This window comes from Salvelinus alpinus, chromosome 11 (assembly GCF_045679555.1).
Source record: "Salvelinus alpinus chromosome 11, SLU_Salpinus.1, whole genome shotgun sequence".
Lineage (NCBI taxonomy): Eukaryota > Metazoa > Chordata > Actinopteri > Salmoniformes > Salmonidae > Salvelinus > Salvelinus alpinus.
Window position 1 is genome coordinate 57111089 of NC_092096.1, and position 17057 is coordinate 57128145.

Here is a 17057-nt window from a genome sequence, read left to right on the forward strand (position 1 = left end):
TGATCCGCTGCCCGCATGCTTTCCATACGGACACGCTGCGGCCACGGCAACCCGAGTCCGCCCAGATTAGGACTAATCAAGCGTGCCTCGACTTTGGCCAACTCCTGCCCCTCGCACCCCTCCGCCTCGCTCTCCCACCCCTCCTCACTACCCTCTCTCTGCCCCCCAACTCACCCCTCTGACCACCAGGCTTCCTCTCTCTCTCTCTGGCCCCCAACCCACCCCTCTGTCCACCAGGCCCCCTCTCTCTCTACAGCTAGCTACAGGGGGTTGCAAATACAGCACAGCTCACTTTCAGTGGCAATATATTTTTATACTGTTACAACCTAGTTATATCCTTTGACTATAACAAAGTGACACACACAGGTGTTGTTCATTCATTCTGGGTTAATGCATGACATACTTTCGCCTTTGCTCTATCTAACCACCTCTACCTATCCTTAGCTTTGCCTATGGTACACTTGACCTCCCACCCTTCCACCCTAAAGATACTATATAGTCCTGTCTGTCCTCTGAAGCCTTTGGTCATGGATGTCTGTTCCCCTCTACTATTCAGACACAGCTTCTCCAGGCTCCAGCTCCATTGTGCTATGATGTGTTTGTAGTTTGCAATGGGAACCTTATTTTGGCAGTCGCAGGGTTAGTGGGGACAGGTGATTTATGACACCAGGGGCCATAGCGAGGGTTCCGCGTTTCTTTGTTTCCAGGCACGGTCTGGACGTTGTTATGGCAGGCAGGCACACACACACACATCTGACACCATGCAATGGGCTTCCCGAAATGCTCAGAGTCTGTGGGAATGTGTGGTGGGAGAGAGAGGGAGAAGGAGGAGAAAGGGTTGGGGGGCCCGGGGTAAGGATAGGTGGGATTAGGGATCAAAAGGCTGAGGGGGAGAGGTAACATTAGTCTACCCTGTCCAGGTGGTGTGGGAGTGGGGCCTGAAAACTTTATTTGCCACATGCGCCGAATACAGCAAGTGTAGACTTTACCGTGAAATGCTTACTTACAAGCCCTTAACCAACAGTGCAGTTCAAAAATAAGAATATATTTACCAAGTAGGCTAAAATAAAAAGTAATAATAAAAAGTAACACAATAAGAATAAGAATAACGAGGTTATATACAGGGGGCACCAGTACTGAGTCAGTGTGCAGGGGTACAGGCTAGTTGTGTACCTGTAGGTGGGGGCGAAGTGACTATGCAAAGGTAACAAACAAACAGCGAGTAACAGCAGTGTACAAGAGAGGGGTGGGGGGGGGGGGGGGGGGGGGGGTCAATAAAAATTGTCCTGTGGCGATTTTTATGAATTGTTCAGCAGTCTAGTGGCTTGGGAGTGTGTGTGCGTATGTGTGTGTGTGTGTGTGAACTCCGTCTAGTTGGATTTGAACCATAACTGATGGGATTTCAAGCTAGGGAGGTGACCCCCAACCTTTTTACAACATCTGCACTGTGTGACACACAGACCCACCCCAATCCCAACAACCCACCCCCAAATCTACTGTCTCCTTACACCCTCCCATGTGCATCCGCTGTCCATTTCTCTACCTCCTAGGACCTAGTACGTCATATAAAGTAAAGAACAGGTCTGTCAAACCAAATAAATACATTTAATCTTTACAGTGTCTGTAGTTTACAAGTCTTCTTTCTTTCTCCCCTGAGTTTCTGTTGGCCAACCGTGATGTTTCCAGGAGTTGGTTCACTTGTTGTCTAATCCTCCTCAGTGGTCGCTGTGTCATGTGGTATGCAGGTCTGGGCTGCTGGCAGGTTGTCACACTGCAGGTAGGAATACACAACCTGGACCTGTACACATAGAGGGACAGAGAAACATAATCTTTCGACGACTGTGTTTGAAATCAATGTGCTCTTTCAACCCCCAAAAAATGATGCATCCTCCTTTCCTTAATATCAGGTAATCACTGATTTGACATTACTCGGTTAGTTAAAGCCATAGAGATAAGAAGGGAGGTAGGATGCATTGTCAAAGTACAATGAGTGTACAAGACATTAAGGACATCTTCCTAATATTGAGTTGTACCCCCTTTTTGCCCTCAGAACAGCATCAATTCGTCGGGGCATGAGGTGTCGAAAGCATTCCACAAGGATACTGGCCCATGTTGACTCAAATGCGTCACACAGTTGTGTCAAGTTGGCTGGATATCCATTGGGTGGTGGACTATTCTTGATACACACGGGAAACTGTCGAGCATGAAAAACCCAGCAGCGGTGCAGTTCTTGAAACAAACTGGTGAGCCTGGCACCTACTACCATACCCCGTTCAAAGGCACTTAAATATTTTGTCTTGCCCATTCACCCTCTGAATGGCACACATACACAATCCATGTCTCCATTGTCTCAGGGCTTAAAAATCCTTCTTTAGTCCGTCTCCTCTCCTTCATCTATACTGATTTGAAGTGGATTTAACAAGTGACATTAATAAGGAATCATAGCTTTCCCCTGGATTCACCTGGTCAGTGTATGTCATGGAAAGAGCAGGTGTTCTTTCATTGTATTAGAACAAAGGCTGATTCGTCACTATATTGTATTATAAAGGTAATCATTATTATTTCTCCACAGAGGCCCAGTTGAAATGCTATGACCAACCTGCACCACCACCTCCTGAGAAATGTCCACTGGCGGGCTGCTCTGCCCCAGAACAGCCACAGGGGGGCGCAGTAGACTGGGACCAAACACAGTGGCCAGGTTCATTAGAGGCATCTTGTTCACATCCTGTCTATCTGACACTCTGGAGAACGTGTGAGAGTATGATGTCATTTACAAAGATACACGTGGAAAATACAATGGTACACAATGTAAGGTCAGCATTACATGGATATGATGTTTGTTAATATTGTGATAAATGTGTCTGCTAAATGACCGAATGTAAATAATAACATGTAATATGTTAATAGTATCATGTTTTTAGTAACATACTTAGTGCAAAACAAATATTGAGAAGAGGTGAGAGAGACCGTTTGAGGTGGTGGAGGAGGAACAGGAAGGTGTTTTGGTTGACGGAGGGACAGGACTGGAGCAGAGACAACATGGACACACTCCTGGAGCTCAGGTCTGGGATGTCTAACAGAGAGAAACAACACAGGTATTAGTGGAGAATGTGTGTGTGTGTGTGTGTGTGTGTGTGTGTGTGTGTGACATACCCAACGCCTTGGTGAAGCTCTGAAACAGCTCTGTAGGTATAATGGGTTCCGGTAGCTCCCTGAAGTAGAGCTTCAGTATACCTGAGACAGCATTCACATCTACACACCTCAACCTGGACACTGCCTCACGCAGATCTAGCAGGAGAGAGAGAGAGAGAGAGAGAGAGAGAGAGAGAGAGAGAGAGAGAGAGAGAGAGAGAGAGAGAGAGAGAGAGAGAGAGAGAGAGAGAGATAAGGGAGGGGAAGAGGGAGATAGGGTGGAAAGAAAGGGAGCGGAAAGGGTGAGATGGTGGGAGTAAGCGAGAAAGAGAGAGAGAATGACAGAGGGAGTATACATTGACATTAGACCACAACATACTTGAACTACAGACCTCCAGCCCCACCAAAAACACACACAGACTCACTGGTGTTGAAGGCAGTCTTGAGGTTGTTGATGTCACTGGTAGCTGCTGATAGCCTGTAGATGCCCACCTCCTCCATTCCTCTCCTCTCCACCTCCTCTACACAGCAACGCACCACATGTGGCACCAGGACTCCCTCCTGTCTGGAAGAGGACACACACGCCGGGTTGGGGTTCTACATACAGCACATACACACATTATATGCTATTGGCATCGTAGAAAAACTTGTCTTGGATGTTCATATGGTGTTTTGAATTATTTATATTTATCCTAGAGAAATGAAACATGCAATGCACACAAAGGGCAATGACTAATTTCAATTAAGAGAAATGGAAAGCACACCGTGTGGTTTCTCTTTTCATGCCATTCTTGTCTTGCCACATGTGCTATTCTTATATTACAAGAAGTTACGGTCCATCAGAGTGGTTTCATTTCATCTTCCAAACACTATTAAACAGACAAGGAGAGGGAGACTAAAGTAGACCCCACAGTGTCATTGAAGATTATCTTACAAATAAATGAGTTAAGAGATGAGAAAAGGAGAGGAAGTCACTTTAGAGCAGGGGGTCCAATCCAGCCCGCGGGTGGTATGATAAAAAATATATAAAAAATGTTTTTTGAGGGGGGAGGAACGAACTCAATATACTTTAAAATGACTAAAGGCAAATGGAAACTGTGTAGAAATGATAATGGACCTACATTCAAAAAGTTTCGTGACTCTGTACAGCTCGCTAATAATCACCAAAATTAATGTTAGAAAGTCAGGGAGTAATTGAAAAATAAAAAAACTATGGATAGAGGACTATCTTTAGCAAATTTTATTGGGGGGAAATATAACCAATTTTCAGTTTGGCCACCCGGACCTCATTGAAGACCGTGGAAAATTTGTTTGCCACATTTTAACAACTTACAGGACCAATTTGGGTGCCTTGCTCAAGGGCATTTTTCACCTTGTCTGCGCAGGGATTTGAACCAGCCACCTTTTGGTTACTGGCCTAACGCTCTTAACCGCTAGGATACCTGCCGCTGCTTTAGAGTATTGAGATGCACCCAGTGGGCCAAAATCTCACGTCCTTAAAGCTCATTGGACTATTTGTAATGATTGACAGGACTCACTGTGCCACAGCTCCAATGGGCATGCAGAAGATGCGCTGTTGCTGGGCGGGGGCCAGACTGGGCCGGTCTAGAGGGTGAGGGTAGTACTTTAGAGACAGAGTCACAACCACCTGGCCTAGAGATACGGTCTGTCTCCTCCATCGCTTCTGTAGGAGGGCTGGGTCCAGCTAGAACACATACACATGAACAGGTGAACACAGGCGTACGCACACATGCACAGACAGCACAGGACGCTGATGAGGGGAGGACGGCTCATAATAATTAAGTGGAATGAAGTGAATGGAATGGCATCAAACACAAGGAAACCATGTGTTTAATGTGTTCGATACCATTCCAATCCAGCCATTACTATGAGCCTGTCCTCCCCAATTAAGGTGCCACCAGCTGCCTGTGACACACAGTATACACCTTTAAACAGATGGAAACACACACACACACACACACACACACACACACACACACACACACACACACACACACACACACACACACACACACACACACACACACACACACACACACACACACACACACACACACACACACACACACACACACCTTCTAAACATGGGAGTACAGATACTGATACACACATCTAGGCACAGATGCAGACACACACCTTGTAAACATGGGAGTACAGATACTGATACACACATCTAGGCACAGATGCAGACACACACCTGCATGGAGGTCTTGCCAAGGACTCGGCCCTCACAGCTCTTTCCTACCTCTGGCTGTAACACAACCAGCACCCTGAGGTTCTGAGCCCCATCCACCTGGAATGAGAACTCCTGAGGACAAACACAAGCCACTGTCAAAGAGGAGTATTGATGATGTACGGGTAGCATGACTAAGTTCAAATGGTATTTTAAAAGAAAGAAATTCACTGAAATATCACTGAAAAGCATCATCATTATTTACAGATGTAGGATCTTAATTTGATCACTCTGTTGCAGGAGAACTTTGATGCAATGCAGGACATTTAAAAATTGTAGTGTATTTGAGGTTTAACATTTTCCCGTATGAAAATTGTATCATCCCCTACAAAAATGTCCATTAATTATAATCAACATAATTATTCACATTTCCTGTTGCTGCTGGATTATTTTCCTGCTGTAGCAAACTGGCCCAAATTAATATCCTACATCTGTAACAAAAATGTAGGTACGATAATGATTCCCTCTTTCAAAATGGCTGCTGGTAGAGCTAGCATGGGTTGGAGGCCTTCACGGGTCAAAAAAGTTGGACCTGGGGCTTTCCCACCCGGACTCAATATCTGCATAAATATTGTTTTTTACATATAGAGACCCGTTCTGAACAGACTCGAGGACAGACTGGACTGGTCTGGTCTGATCCAGACCCGGTCCGATCCGAGTGATAGAAGCAGCAGAAAAGTCCATTTTGAAGCTACTTTATTTCCCGGAGCTGATAAAGCACGAGGGAGAGGAGGCAGAGAGAGGTGAGGGGCCTGCTATGTGTAGCAAGTGACATGGTTAACAGGGAGGAGCGAGGGAGAGATGAGAGAGAGACAGCAACCAACCAAGCCAACTCACGCTATAGTAGATTAATGGCTGCCATAGCTAGGTTATTTATAATCCAATATGATTACGTAGTACCTGTCTTGACTGCATCAAACCGGGAGAAGCTAGTTAAGCTAGCTAGGCTAATTGACATATGCGCTTTCAAATCAAATCAAGTGTTATTGTTCACATACACATGGTTAGCGGATGTTAATGTGAGTGTAACGAAATGCTTGTGCTTCTAGTTCCGACTATGCAGTAAAAATCGAACAAGTAATCGAACAAATTCACAACAACTACCTTATACACACAAATACACACACATGTGAAGGGATGAATAAGAATATGTATATATACAGTTATGGATGAGAGATGGCGTAGGCAAGATGCAGTAGATGGTGTAGAATACAGTATATACACATATGAGATGAATAATTTGGGGTATGTAAACATTATTAAAGTGGCGTATATTTAAAGTGACTAGTGGTACCTCTATGTAAACATGATTAAAGTGGCGTTATTTAAAGTGACTAGTGATACCTCTATGTAAACATGATTAAAGTGGCGTTATTTAAAGTGACTAGTGGTACCTCTATGTAAACATGATTAAAGTGGCGTTATTTAAAGTGACTAGTGATACCTCTATTAAGTCCATTTATTTAAGTGGCCAGAGATTTGAGTCTGCATGTTGGCAGCAGCCTCTCTATGTTAGTGATGGCTGTTTAACAGTCTGGTGGCCTTGAGATAGAGGCTGTTTCATGTCCTACACAGTTACACACAACAATAAAAAGTAGCAGCCTCCCACATCAGATCCGACCTAGACCCGTGACATTATTTTCGAATTCTGGGTCCCGGACCGGGTCTCGGGTATTCAGGTACAGGTGGATCCGTGAAGACATCTAGCCTGGGTACAGCATCTTACCTGGTCCCAGTGAGGGCTGAGGCTGCTGACAGAGGAATGGGTCTGGGCTTGGCTCTCATAGAACTCAAAGCCATCCACCTCCACACACACATACACACCTAGGAGGGAGTGGTGAGACAGTCTGTTTAAAGAGCTTATTGGTTTGTGTTACAGTGGAGTATGAGGGTAGAGTACACTGTATGTATGTACTGTGTCTGGGTAAGATATAGACACTGTGGTATGCATTTGGATAGTGTTCGATATATGGTAGATATAGTGTGAGGATACTCACTGGCTGGCTGTTGTAATCCACAGGCAGAGTGAATGGCTACACTGAGAGTCCCACATAGAGACTCCTCCTCACTTTCTGAGAGGGAGAGACAGAGAGAGAGAGACAGAGAGAGAGAGACAGAGAGAGACAGAGAGAGAGACAGAGAGAGACAGAGAGAGAGAGACAGAGAGACAGAGAGACAGAGAGAGAGAGACAGAGAGAGAGAGACAGAGAGAGAGAGACAGAGAGAGAGAGACAGAGAGAGAGACAGAGAGACAGAGAGGGAGAGAGACAGCGAGAGAGAGAGAGAGAGAGAGAGAGAGAGAGCAGAGAGAGAGAGAGAGAGAGAGACAGAGAGAGAGACAGAGAGACAGAGAGAGACAGAGCGAGAGAGAGAGAGATAGAGAGAGAGAGACAAAGAGAGAGAGACAGAGAGAGAGAGACAGACAGACAGAGAGAGAGAGAGACAGAGAGAGACAGAGAGAGAGAGACAGATAGAGAGACAGAGAGAGAGAGACAGAGAGAGAGAGACAGAGCGAGAGAGAGAGAGACAGAGAGAGAGGCAGTCATGCAGAAGAACAGCTCCTGGCTGGTTATAATTTTCTGGTTGTTAAGAGTGAGATTAACAAAATTAAATTAGCAAAATATATCTTGGTAATCAAATTGTACAACTGAAGATCAACACAGGAGGAAAAGATTGACAGAGTGTGAGTTGAAAAAGCAATCTTAATCGTGCAGAATAGCTCAATACAAATTTTACTGGCTAGCTCCAACTGTTTACTGGTGGTAACCATAGCAACATGGCCACTGAGGCAGTGCTAGTAGCACCAGCAGCAGCAGAGACTGAGAGACCCCTTTTTTATCCTACGCTTCTACGGGACAAGATCAACCAGCCACACATTCACAGCCCAGTAAGCTGTACAAAATCAGAAGTTCATGCAGATGGGCTCAGAAGAGCACAGAAGAATACCAGAAAGCAACAAGTAACCAAAAAATCAAAACACTCTTAGATAACTTTCTGGATACCACATCCACTCACTGTAAAGAAGGCATCAATCTAGCTAAAAAAAAAACATCAACAATATATTCAGGCAAACGGCAAAATAAGCACAACTCAAATGGATAAAAAACAAACCCCAAAAACTGTTTTGATGCAGATTGTAAAATGCTAAGAATATTTTTTTGAACACTATCCAACCAAAAGCACAGAGACCCAAATAATGGTGAATTACGCCTTCATTACTGTGAGACTTTAAAACTCTAGTAACGTACACTCAGAACCAAAAAAGCACAGTACAACAGCAAGCAGCTGACACTAATTGAGGAATCCATTAACACAAACAACTTCTGGCAAAATTGGAAAAACCGAAATAAATCGAACCTAGAAGAATTAGCGATACAAAATGGTCACATATGGAAAACTCATTTTAAAACACTCTACAACACCGTTCAAATTGTTGCAAACGCAGAACAATGCCAAATTCATGAGAAGTTGAATGGATTAGAAAGAGCTATAAAGGCCAATCAAAATACATTGGACTCCCCAATTACTGACCAGGAGCTCTATAAGAAACTTCAGGCCCTGAAATTTAAAAAAGCATGGGGACCTGATGGCATCCTAAATGATGCTCAAATCCACTAGTGCAAAATTTCAATTGGCTATATTAAAACTGTTTAATTTGATCCTAAGTGTAGGTTATTTCCCTGACATCTGGAATCAGGGACTCATAACTCCAATCTTTAAGAACGGAGACAAAATTCACCCTAACAATTAGGCATTTTTTTACAGTAACCTGGGGAAGGTTTTCTGTAGTATTATAAATGTAAGAGTTCTAAACTTCCTTAATAAGCACAATGTCTTGAGTAAAAAGCTAATTGGATTTATACCAAAACATATTACGACCGATCATATTTACACCCTACACACCCTGATAGATAAACATGTCCACCAAAATAATACCAAAACATTTGCTTGCTTTATCAACTTCCAAAAAGCATTTGATTCTATTTGGCATACAGGACTGTTCTACAAAGTTATTGAAAGTGGTGTAGGGGGTAAAACATATGACCTAATTAAATCAATATGGCAATATGTGCAGCATCAAAATTGGCAAGAAAATAACAGAATTCTTTAACCATGGGCAGGGCCTTCGTCAGGGTTGGAATCTGAGCCCTGAACTCTTCAATATTTAAATCAACAAATTGGCCACTATTCTAGAAAAATCCTCAGCCCCTGGTTTTAGTTTCCACTATTCATAGGTTAAATGCCAGCTTTTCGCAGATGACCTGTGCCTGCTGTCACCCACTGCACATGGCTTACAGCAGAGCCTGGACCTGCTAGAGCAGTACGGCCAGACCTGGGCCCTGGTAGTAAATGCCAAAAATACAAAAATAATGATTTTCCAGAGAAGATCCAAATCTCAAGGAATTAGACCAAAGTTCTCAATTGGTACAAAATATATAGAGTACTGCACACAGTACAATTAATTAAGTTTAAAAATAAGCTCAACTGGACACCTAAATGAGGCAGTGAATTAACTGAAAGAGAAAGCACGCAGGGCATTCTGCGCCATTAAAAAACAAATTCAAATTGAAATACTTATAAAAATTGGGCTAAAACGAATTGAATGTGTCATCGAACCAATTGCACTTCATGAGAGAGAGCGACAGAGAGTGAGTGAGGGGGTGAAATGTAGAGTATGGTAGATAAAGAGAGAGAAAGTGAACGGAAGTGATCATGAGAAAGGTGTGTCTGAAACGATGTCTCACGAGGCAGTATGCTGTGTAGGGGAGGCTGTTGGGTCATTCTCAGTTTGACACAGGAGCTGGTCAAGGTGAGCAGATCTGGAGGAACCGTTTCTATGTCTGAGAAATAACACACACACACACACATCATAGACCACTTGAATGACACAGTGTGCAACAAACTACAACCATTGATGTCCTGCCTCACTCACTCACTTACTCATTCCCTCATTAACTCACTTATTCACATACAGTACACACTCAATCACTCACTCAATCACTCACTCATACACTCACTCATACACTCACTCAGACACTCACTCATACACTCACTCATACACTCAATCACTCACTCAGACACTCACTCAGACACTCACTCAGACACTCACTCAGACACTCACTCAGACACTCACTCAGACACTCACTCAGACACTCACTCAGACACTCACTCAGACACTCACTCACTCACTCACTCACTCACTCACTCACTCACTCACTCACTCACTCACTCACTCACTCACATACAGTACCCACTTAATCACTCATACACCATTCACTCACTCTCTCCCTCACTCACTCATTAACTAATTCACTCACACATCTTCTCACTCACTCTCTCACTCACTCAGTCACTCACTCACACACCTACACACACTACCCTCTCACTCACTATCTCCGGTGAGTTTGTGGATGGCCTCTCTCCACTCCTCTAGTTCATACAGAGATGACATCACCAGAGTGTGGCTCTGAAAAATAACGCACACAGAGGGGGATGTGTATGAGGGTTTAAGTGTGTGTGTGTGTGTGTGTGTGTGTGTGTGTGTGTGTGTGTGTGTGTGTGTGTGTGTGTGTGTGTGTCTTTTTGGTTTTACTATCCATGTGGGGACCAGAAGTCCTCACAAGGATAGTAAAACAAGGAAAATTCAGACAAGCGGAGACATTTCGCTGGTCCCCCACAACCAAAAAGGCTATTTTAGACTTAGGGGTTAGGGTTTGAATTAGGGTTAGGGTTAGAATTACAGTTAGGGGTTAAATTTAGGGTTATGGTTAGGGTTAAGGGCTAAGGTTAAAGCAAGGGTTAGGTTTAGGGTTAGGGGTTAGAGAAAATAGTATTTTGAATGGGAATCAATTGTTTGGTCCCCACAAGGATCGTAAAACAAATGTGTGTCTGTGTGTGTGTGTGTGTGTGTGTGTGTGTGTGTGTGTGTGTGTGTGTGTGTGTGTGTGTGTGTGTGTGTGTGTGTGTGTGTGTGTACCTTGCCGCTGGGGCTGTGTAGTTCCAGGGTGAGGAAGGGAGAGTGTGTGAGAAACATCAGTTCAAGCTGCTCCATCTTCTTCCTGCCTCGCTCTGTAGTTCGAGTGGCCAAAGACTTCAGTGGGACAGGCTTCTGTAGGACACACACACACAAAGTTCATATTTTAAATCGGATTACTTTACAGAGTATCGGTTCTATTGGATAACACGCACACGCACACGCACACACACACACACACACACACACACACACACACACACACACACACACACACATATATATATATAAAGACTCACCATGATCTGTCGCAGTTCGTGTCTGAGGACGTACATCTTAGCTCTCATGGTGTGAATGCGCTGGTGTGTGTCTGTGGTGCGCTCCCTCTCTGGTCCCCAGTGGAGTTTCAGTCCAGCTAGAGGCAGGTACCAACAGAACCTGTACTGGGCCTGCTTACTGGGAGATAGGACACACACGCACACAGGCACACACACACAGGCACACACACACACACACACGAACACACACACACAAATGAACAAACAAATGGACAAATGCATGCACACACATTCTGTGTGATTTAAAAAAAAGAAAGTCTCTTAATAAACTTCAACACAGACATTCTGGACCTGTCACTCACCCTTGGGCCCCGCCCTTGAGTTTGGTGCACAGCAGCAGGTCAGTGTACAGGAAGAGATGGCAAAGGTTACGCCCCCCCTCACACACATCCACCACGAAGCCATCACGCATCAGCTGACGCCGCTGCAACACACACACACATACAGCGATGGTTATGATATGGTGTGTGAAACTATTTGAGGGTGTGTCGTTAAAGTAGGTGCGTGTGTCCGTGTGTGTGCATCATAAGGGTGTGTGCACTGCGCATCGTAAGTGTGTGTGCAAGTGCGTGGATCTACGTCTGTCTGTGTGTGTGTGTGTGTGTGTGTGTGTGTGTGTGTGTGTGTGTGTGTGTGTGTGTGTGTGTGTGTGTGTGTGTGTGTGTGTGTGTGTGTGTGTGTGTGTGTGTGTGTGTGTGTGTGTGTACTCTCTGTCCATCTCACCATGCCCCTGCTTAGGGTGACCTCTTGTTTGCACTGTGACCCCTCGTTGACCCCAGACAGGAAGCTCTGGGACAGTCTCAGAGCCTCCAGCAGCACGGGGTGGTCACCATGCGTCTGGGGAGTGTGCTTCAACAGGTCCTATATAGGAGACGGGAGAGAGAGGAGGGAGAAAAGAGGAAGGATGAAAGAAAGTGGGAAGGGGAGGAAGACAGGAGATAGAGTGGTAAGTGTAGAGTTGAGTGTCGGTGGTTAAGTGTACAGATAAATGAATGGATGCACGGAATGGGGGGGGGGGGGGGGCTCTCTTACATGCAGCACTAAGGTTGTCTTGGTGATTCTGTCCAGAGGCTTGTATAGGAGAGCTGGAGGGATTCAAACAACATGTGATTCATACAGTGGCTGGAGGAGGGACATGCATTGACTCTTTAACAAGAGGTTAAACCTTCATCTTACCCTCAAAGGTGTATTCAGTCTTAGATTTGTCTGGTCCATTATAAAACATCATACTCTGAAAACAGGAGAGAGGGAGTGTGAGAAGGTTGTAATATCGCATTACTTCAACTATGAATTTGCTAATAATTCATGTGTTTCGTTCGAGATAACAAGTGCATAGAGACAGAGAGAGAGAGAGAGATGTTGCAATGCACACATTTCCAAATCAGTAATGTCTGTCTCTCTTACACCAGCCTGTATTTTGAAGCTTACCCCGGTCATTATTCTGAAGCTTATATCAGCCAGTATTCTGAAGCTTACCCCGGCTAGTATTCTGAAGTTTACCCCGGCCAGTATTCTGAAACTTACCCCGGCTAGTATTCTGAAGCTTACCCCGGCTAGTATTCTGAAACTTACCCCGGCTAGTATTCTGAAACTTACCCCGGCTAGTATTTTGAAGCTTACCCCGGCTAGTATTCTGAAACTTACCCCGGCTAGTATTCTGAAACTTACCCCGGCTAGTATTTTGAAGCTTACCCCGGCCAGTATTCTGAAGCTTACCCCGGCTAGTATTCTGAAACTTACCCCGGCTAGTATTCTGAAACTTACCCCGGCTAGTATTCTGAAACTTACCCCGGCTAGTATTCTGAAGCTTACCCTGGCTAGTATTCTGAAACTTACCCCGGCTAGTATTCTGAAACTTACCCCGGCTAGTATTCTGAAACTTACCCCGGCTAGTATTCTGAAGCTTACCCTGGCTAGTATTCTGAAACTTACCCCGGCTAGTATTCTGAAGCTTACCCCGGCTAGTATTTTGAAACTTACCCCGGCTAGTATTTTGAAGCTTACCCCGGCTACTATTCTGAAACTTACCCCGGCTAGTATTCTGAAACGTACCCCGGCTAGTATTCTGAAGCTTACCCCGGCTAGTATTCTGAAACTTACCCCGGCTAGTATTCTGAAACTTACCCCGGCTAGTATTCTGAAACTACCCCGGCCAGAATTCTGAAGCTTACCCCGGACAGTACTCTGAATCTTACCTCAGCCAGTATTCTGAAGCGCTGGTCAGTCTGAGTACACCTCCTCACGATCTCCACAGCACTCTCATAGTTATCTATGAAACCACGATACACACCTAGCTGGCTCACCTGTGTGTGTGAGAATAGGTGTGAAATAAGACTCCTGTAGCTGATAGTGGGTCAATAAAAGGATGGGTGGATGGAGCAGAAGGAGTAACTCACAATCTTAAGGAAGAGGTCTCCAACAGTTAGTTGGAAGCCCATTTGGTCCTGCTCTTTCCCCGGCCTCTGCCCCGGGTCTGTCTCTGGGTGTATTTGTGGCCCCAGCGGCCCCAGGCGGTCCCTCAGGCAAGTGTAGAAGTCTCTGTGCAGGTCTCTGAGCTCAGGCACCTGATAGAACACAGATTGGACCTGCTGGCTGGATAGAACTGGCTGAGACGTCCCTGCTGTGGCCTTCAAGGCCTTCATAGGCTGGGGAAGGAAGGAGGTGAGGGAGGGAATAGGAGAGAGAGAGAGAGAGAGAGAGAGACAAAGAGTGGGTATGAGAAGAAAAGTTGAGAAAGAGGGAGGTGAGAAGAGAGTGACGAGCACAGCTTAAATGTTCACACGTTAGTAAATATAGACACACAGTACACATGTATCTGTCAAAAGCCTTTTTGACACCCACTCTCACAGCGCACACAAACGCACACTACAAATTCTCTCTAACACACTAAGCTTTACACACTGTCATACAGTACTCACACTACACACAAGCGTCTGGAAAAACAGCCCGAACTTTTCAACACGGGTGGGTCTGACCAACCTTACCATACCAACCCAAGTGGGGGTTATTTCTCTATTTGTGTTGCTTGTTGACACAAAAGCAGAAGCATGACTATTATAATGAGATGGAGATAAAGGAGAAGAGAAATTAAGAGATAAAAAAAGGACCTGGTCACTCGTTATTGCAAAACCACTTCCTATCACAGTCACTCACTACTAATGCTGCCTACTTGTAATTCCAATACAAAACCTCACCCACTTCCCTCAGCCCTAGTTCACTAGGTGTAAGCAATATGGAGAAAACAATCCTTTCCAAAGCTTAGGTGGAGATATTACCATATTACACCATGGGCTACCATACATTTTACACCTTATCCCTTTCAGGACTGTGAGGTGGAGTCAACAGGTAGAGAGGGAAGGGAGCATGGTTTTCATAATGAAATCAAGCCCTGGACAAAAGAGAGAAGTCATTCTCTCAACAAAGAATTACAGAAGTGTTGTGGCTACAGGAGGAAGCAGTATGCCACCCGACAACAGAGCCAATATAAAATGTGTGTTGTAATTGTTATTGCAAATGATGCTGTATGCCACAATACATAACCGCGTGCTTAAGGACCCTTGGATAAACACACCAAAGCCCCTGAGCAGTGTGTTCATGTGTGTGTGTGTTACCATTAACAGTGTCTCTAGCTCATTGAGGTAGATCTTCTCACTGTCCAGGACCGTTCTCAGGACCATGAGCCTCCTAACCAGCATCTCTTCCCAAGTACGCAGGACCTTAAAGACAGAGAGAACACTCTGCTGTAAATGTGTGTGTGTGTGTATGTGTGTGTGTGTGTGTGTGTGCAGTTCTGACCAATAGGAGAGGAAGGCGCCATGGAAGGCGCAATTTTTTTATCAGCTACAGGAGTCGTGCAATAACTCACGGGGGTGTCGGGCAGGTCCATGCTGTCTGTCTGGAGGGGGGAGAACACATCCTCCTCTTGGAACACATCATCCTCCAATGGATCAGGCCCTGTACCACCAGCAGCCTCCACTGAGATAGAGTAGAAACACACACATCATTTACACAGAAAGAAAACATGCATACAAACACACGCTTATGGCAAGACACACACTAATGTACTTGCCTGGGATATGCTGTGTCTCAAGGTAATCCACTGCCTCCTTGAATAGCTCCATTGCACTGATATAACTGTAACCCTATCTCTGGGTGTCTTGGTGAGGCGACTGAGAGTGTGTATCTACAGAGGCGAAATAAAGAGAACACTCGTAAGCAGCAGCCGTTAAACTTCCTGTTTCAGTGGAACCAAAAAAAGAGGGGGAAAGAGGGGAGGTGATAGCCTATCAGGACAGGAGTGAAACATTTGCGAAGCAGTATTGTCTGACATTAAACTGTCTGGACCAATATCCAGTAGCCTAATTTGCCAAGTAAAAAAAAAAAAAAGACAATGGGTTCTGTAGCCTATTCACAAATAAACTACTTCAACTTTACACAGGATGAGAGCAGTGAGCACCGCTCAGTTTGACGTCTCGGCTCATCATGTTGGTTAACCATAACGTTGATTTGAACCATAATCTCGAATGCAGCACCTTGGTCAGTGCAGGCAGGAAACGGACGGCACGTACACATGCAGCAGCAAGACTGTGACCCAGAAACACTTGTGATACTGATGACAAGCAAAATAATAATTTCAGCAGTAACTCGCTGCAATTGTAAAAGTATGGTAAAACTACTGACATGCTGTTGTAGAATATTTTTTTTTTATACACAATGATAGCCTATGGTTTAGATATAAAAGATGAATGTCACTGTGAACCAATCGCTTATTACAGGGACGGTAAAGGGGTTCTTTACTTATGCAACAGGGCCATCTTGTGGTCAACCTTGTGATAAACATTTTTTTTTTATCTGATAAAGTTGATCACGTCATGCCTTGTTTTATGATTCTACTCACCGTTGCGTCGAAGTTACATTATGACATCACATAGCATCGTGAAGTTAAGTTCTCTGTCTTGTGATAACAATTCTAGAATGGCTGGTTACTGTCATGCGAACAGATACATTCAGAAGTCTATTTTATAGATTTTTAGATCCGGTTTCATTTTCTTCTCTATCCTCAGAGCATCTTCTGAGAGATAAGGGGAAGAGAAAATCGGATCATTCAATATGCACTACCATCTATATAATTCAATTCAATTCAAGGGGCTTTATTGGCATGGGAAACATATGTTAACATTGCCAAAGCAAGTGAAACAGATAATATACAAAAAAGAAATAAACAATAAAAATTAACAGTAAATATCACACTCATAGAAGTTTCAAAAGAATAAAGACATTACAAATGTCATATTATGTATATGTACAGTGTTGTAACGATGTGCAAATGGTTAAAGTACAAAAGGGAAAATAAATAAAC

The 17057-nt window shown here is 44.4% G+C and overlaps 1 protein-coding gene across 2 annotated transcripts; it reads right to left on the bottom strand.

Moving 5' to 3' along the window:
- Nucleotides 1–1591: 1591 nt before the first annotated feature.
- Nucleotides 1592–15914, bottom strand: LOC139534536 (active breakpoint cluster region-related protein-like). Of its 2 annotated transcripts, XM_071333739.1 has the most exons (22): nucleotides 15768–15914; nucleotides 15564–15673; nucleotides 15310–15414; nucleotides 14095–14343; nucleotides 13894–14001; nucleotides 12875–12929; nucleotides 12731–12783; nucleotides 12422–12559; nucleotides 12001–12122; nucleotides 11660–11816; nucleotides 11364–11495; nucleotides 10778–10853; nucleotides 10132–10227; nucleotides 7384–7458; nucleotides 7113–7210; nucleotides 5351–5461; nucleotides 4671–4837; nucleotides 3558–3697; nucleotides 3154–3288; nucleotides 2968–3073; nucleotides 2600–2741; nucleotides 1592–1798 (listed from the first exon to the last, which is right to left on the bottom strand). In XM_071333739.1, exons 1-22 carry the CDS (start codon nucleotides 15817–15819, stop codon nucleotides 1706–1708), a joined length of 2520 nt encoding a protein of 839 aa, XP_071189840.1. In that variant the 5' UTR covers nucleotides 15820–15914; the 3' UTR covers nucleotides 1592–1705. The 2 variants fall into 2 exon arrangements, with proteins under 2 accessions (XP_071189840.1, XP_071189841.1); XM_071333740.1 differs by lacking the exons at nucleotides 15310–15414; nucleotides 15564–15673; nucleotides 15768–15914 and adding an exon at nucleotides 14617–14716.
- Between the last annotated feature and the right edge of the window lie 1143 nt (nucleotides 15915–17057).